This window comes from Limulus polyphemus, unplaced genomic scaffold (genome assembly GCF_000517525.1).
Source record: "Limulus polyphemus unplaced genomic scaffold, Limulus_polyphemus-2.1.2 Scaffold10834, whole genome shotgun sequence".
In the NCBI taxonomy this organism is placed as follows: Eukaryota; Metazoa; Arthropoda; class Merostomata; order Xiphosura; family Limulidae; genus Limulus; species Limulus polyphemus.
In genome coordinates this window covers 2,141-6,983 of record NW_013676444.1, presented here as the reverse complement: position 1 = coordinate 6,983, position 4,843 = coordinate 2,141, and the positions used below count along the sequence as shown (strand labels likewise).

The window sequence follows — 4,843 nt, the reverse complement described above, 5'->3', positions numbered from 1 at the left end:
GTTACTTGTTGATCTGTTGGTAATGATACACAGTTAAATACACGTGTTACTTGTTGATCTGTTGGTAATGATACACAGTTAAATACACGAGTTACTTGTTGATCTGTTGGTAATGATACACAGTTAACTACAGGTGTTTCTTCTTGATAATGATACACAGTTAAACACACGTGTTACTTGTTGGTAATGATAAACAGTTAAATACACGTGTTACTTGTTGGTAATGATACACAGTTAAATACACGAGTTACTTGTTGATCTGTTGGTAATGATACATAGTTAAATACACGTGTTACTTGTTGGAAGTAACACGTGTATTTAACTGTGTATCATTAGTTGATCTGTTGGTAATGATACACAGTTAAATACACGTGTTACTTGTTGATCTGTTGGTAATGATCTATAATTTATTCCTCAAGATATTAATTTTCTTGGTGGTTACAGGAAGGAAGATCTTAATGTGTAAATTCTAGACAACCATGAATTATAGATATATTATATTGAAGATCAATTAGTTTTGTAATATATCTTAACAATATCTTGTAACGATGTCCTGTACATGAAAAACAAGTATTTTCCTCAATGGTATCATTAAGGAAAATAGGGTTTTATTTTATCTAAACCTGAAATTTGTCCTGAAAAGGTTAGAGGAGCTAAGTGGGCGCTAGATGAAAACCAACAAACTATAGGCGCTTATTTGTTTTGTTTTCAGTCTCATTAAATTTCGAAAGCTCTCTACACATATATACTCTGTTTAGTAAATCAAGCTAGTGGGTTTCGAGAAGCCCAAAAATAACTTTTACGAACTGTTACTTTGTCAATTGTCACGTAGTCACTAGCCTAGTTTGTGCGAAGCTGAGAATAAAATTAACTTAAGAATTACTTAAGTACGTGTTTATACGTGGGACAATGAAGAACGTACGCGCGCGATTTCGTAGCAAAAACCATGATCTGTTGACACACTCTTTCATTGGCACTTTTATGTACTCATTTATGGGGGAGGGGGTTATTTATTTAAAATATTCCATAGGTTAGTTTACATCTTATACTTAGATGACTTGTATAAAAACTAAAGTTGTCTTAAAGTCTTCTGATCTATATATGATAATTTTTGTGGTCGGAATTAATCAAGGTGCATATTGTTCTTATCAATTTTAGTTAGTGATCTCACCACTGACTTTTCTCGTGACTCGTCATTACTGAAAAATACTCCATAGAGAAGAATCAGTTATCACGGACCTTATAATAGTACGGCTGCTCTTAAATAACGATTGATATCTACTTTTTATGCTCATTATTTTAAGACAAATCTAGAGAAACAGAATTATATGACAGATAAGCACGTTGTATTAACGTAACTCCTCCTTCCTAAGCTAGGTGGCGATAAACAAAACCAAAACCTATTTCTCATTACTTTATTAGAAAGAAGAACGAAGGTAAAGTTATAGTTTGTTTTAATCTAGGTGTCTGTATAATACTGTACACAGGTGGCAGTATAGTACTGTACATTAGTAATCTGTGTAATACTGTACATCAAGAGTCTGTGTAATGCTGTACACCAGGTGGCATTGTAATACTCTACATTAGTAATCTGTGTAATACTGTGCACCAGGTTGCAGTATAATACTGTACATCAGGAATATGTGTAATAATGTATACCAGGTGTCTGTATAACACTGTATACCAGGTAGCAGTGTAATACTGTACATCAGGTGGCAGTGTAATACTGTACATCAGGAATCTGTGTAATACTGTACACCAGGTGTCTGTATAATACTGTACACAGGTGGCAGTATAGTACTGTACATCAGGAATATGTGTAATAATGTATACCAGGTGTCTGTATAACACTGTATACCAGGTAGCAGTGTAATACTGTGCACCAGGTTGCAGTATAATACTGTACATCAGGAATATGTGTAATAATGTATACCAGGTGTCTGTATAATACTGTATACCAGGTGGCAGTATCATACTTTACATTAGTAATCTATGTAATACTGTACACCAGGTGGCAGTATAGTACTGTACATCAGTAATCTGTATAATACTGTACACCAGGTGGCAGTATCATACTTTACATTAGTAATATATGTAATACTGTACACCAGGTGGCAGTGTAATACTGTACATCAAGAGTCTGTGCAATACTGTACACCAGGTGGCAGTATAATACTGTACATCAGGAATATGTGTAATACTGTACACCAGGTGTCTGTATAATACTGTACACCAGGTGTCTGTATAACACTGTATACCAGGTAGCAGTGTAATATAGTACCCCAGGTATTTGTGTAATACTAATTTTGAAGTATCTATTTAACACTGTACACATGTGACCATCAGTTTGAATATGATCTTGACCAATTATGCTTTAACACGCAATCTTCAGTTTAATATGATCTTGACCAGCTAGGTTTTAACAGGTGATCTTCAGTTTAATATGGTCTTGACCAGCTAGGTTTTAACAGGTGATCTTCAGTTTAATATGGTCTTGACCAGCTAGGTTTTAACAGGTGATCTTCAGTTTAATATGGTCTTGACCAGCTAGGTTTTAACAGGTGATCTTCAGTTTAATATGGTCTTGACCAGCTAGGTTTTAACAGGTGATTTTCAGTTTAATATGGTCTTGACCAGCTAGGTTTTAACAGGTGATCTTCAGTTTAATATGGTCTTGACCAGCTAGGTTTTAACAGGTGATTTTCAGTTTAATATGGTCTTGACCAGCTAGGTTTTAACAGGTAATCTTCAGTTTATTATCATCTTGACCAGTTATGCTTCAACACATGATATTTATTTTAATGTGATCTTGACCACCTAATTTCCAGATCATTGTAATCTAAAACTAATTTGATAACGTTTGGAACTTAAGATTGACCTTTAGATTATTGTACAAAAATGACCTTCACCTTTAGATTTTAGTGGGAAGAATCACAAATAGGTCACTTTGAGTGGGGATTATTCCGTAAAGCTGGAAACATGGTTTTTTTTTGTTTATTATCCACAGATGATCAGTGATGGGTATGAAGAAGAAGAGGAACACCAAGATTCGTCTCAGGGGCGACGTAAGACGTAAGTGGTCACAATGTCGTTAGAAAGATTATTTGAGAAAATTGTTTTATAATCGAAAAGATAAAAGTTAGACTTTGTTTCTAATTTAAGTTTAGATTCTTCTGGAGAAAACTAGGCTATGTTTAAGGAAAAACTACCATATAAACAATACATCTCTAACCACTGTAATGATGGAATTCCTGGTGGCTACTGATGAACATGTGTCGTTTTAGTCATACAATAAACAACACATCTCTAACCACTGTAATGGTGGAATTCCTGGTGGCTACTGATTAACATGTGTCGTTTTAGTCATACAATAAACAACACATCTCTAACCACTGTGATGGTGGAATTCCTGGTGGCTACTGATGAACATGTGTCGTTTTAGTCATACAATAAACAACACATCTCTAACCACTGTAATGGTGGAATTCCTAGTGGCTACTGATGAACATGTGTTGTTCTAGTCATACAATAAACAACACATCTCTAACCACTGTAATGGTGGAATTCCTAGTGGCTACTGATGAACATGTGTTGTTCTAGTCATACAGTAATAACATAATTATTACAGGTTCGTCAGTCATGTGGCGTACACGCACTTGAATTCTCTGTTAACATTGCAACATCTTATGCAGCGTTCATTACATGTACGATATTGAAATTTTATTTTGTTATCTGTTTACTTCATCTTCCTATAGATCGGATGATAACAGCTTGACAAGAAACAGGAGAAGAAGCTCTATTGTGGTTATCCCTCCTATGCAGATCTGTCCAGGAGACTTGCTCGTCTACAGCAGAGTGTTGAATCATAGAAACGACTTTCTGGGTGAGAATTATCGATCGATCAGACATAAGCTATTACACGTGTTAACAGACAAAAAGTTTGGGAACTAAATAGCAGCCAGAAGCAAAGTGTTTAAAAACAACTCACTCAAACGTCGATAAGAAATAGAAAGAGCCGAATTTCATTTTAAAGCAAAATGTTTTAGTCCCAAATATTAGTGCCCTCTTGCGAGAGAATATCTAAACAAACGCTGGTTGCAGTATTAATATTTAAAGATTAAAAGTATTTTTTTCGATGATATCGTCTGGTTGGAGTTTAATAAATAAGGTAATTTACTGAACGTATATGTTAACAAATTATTTAACTTTTTACCAGAAGTGAAATTGAAAAGAGAATCTGTGACGTACAGGCCTAATGCATTCTTTGACTGACCGTACCCTCTGCTGTGGACTGCAGTTTGCCTATTCAAGGCTCATCAGCATAGTTTGGGTCAGTCAACCAAAGGAATACAGTTAGGCCTTTTATAATGGTGAAGTGTATATAAATAACCATGGAGTTTTGAGTCTGTTTTACTTTATCACAGAGTAAACCAACCTCACAACTTCTGATATTCAGTACGACAGTTTGTTTGTATATTCAAGAACAAAGCGACGTGCTCACTGCAGGGAGAGAACCACAAGTTTTAGTGTTATAATCCCCCAAGCTAACCCCGGGAGACAGTTGTCTAGAAAGAGACATAACATTTTTACATAAAGTTGACTTTAGTTTCAACTAGATTTTAATATAACACACGATCCTGTATTCGGGGGAGGTTCTGAACTGTTAAACCTTTATAGAAGTACAGGTATATCAAGTGGAATTCATGTCGTAAGGATTTTTACTGTTTACTGATAACTAGCATGTTTTTCCATATAACGTCACAACTTTATAGTGTTAATACTAACACAGTTTTATAGTGTTCATACTAACACAGTTTGATAGTGTTCATACTAACACAGTTTG

At 34.9% G+C, this 4,843-nt stretch overlaps 1 protein-coding gene across 1 annotated transcript in view; it reads left to right on the top strand.

Moving 5' to 3' along the window:
* Positions 1–4,843, top strand: part of LOC111083716 — a gene marked incomplete at both ends in the record, with an annotated part of 7,929 nt that overhangs the window by 1,326 nt on the left and 1,760 nt on the right. Inside the window, 2 exons of the mRNA XM_022380378.1 lie at positions 3,008–3,072; positions 3,756–3,883. Coding sequence (XP_022236086.1) covers positions 3,008–3,072; positions 3,756–3,883 — 193 coding nt within the window. The remainder of the gene's footprint in view (positions 1–3,007; positions 3,073–3,755; positions 3,884–4,843) is intronic.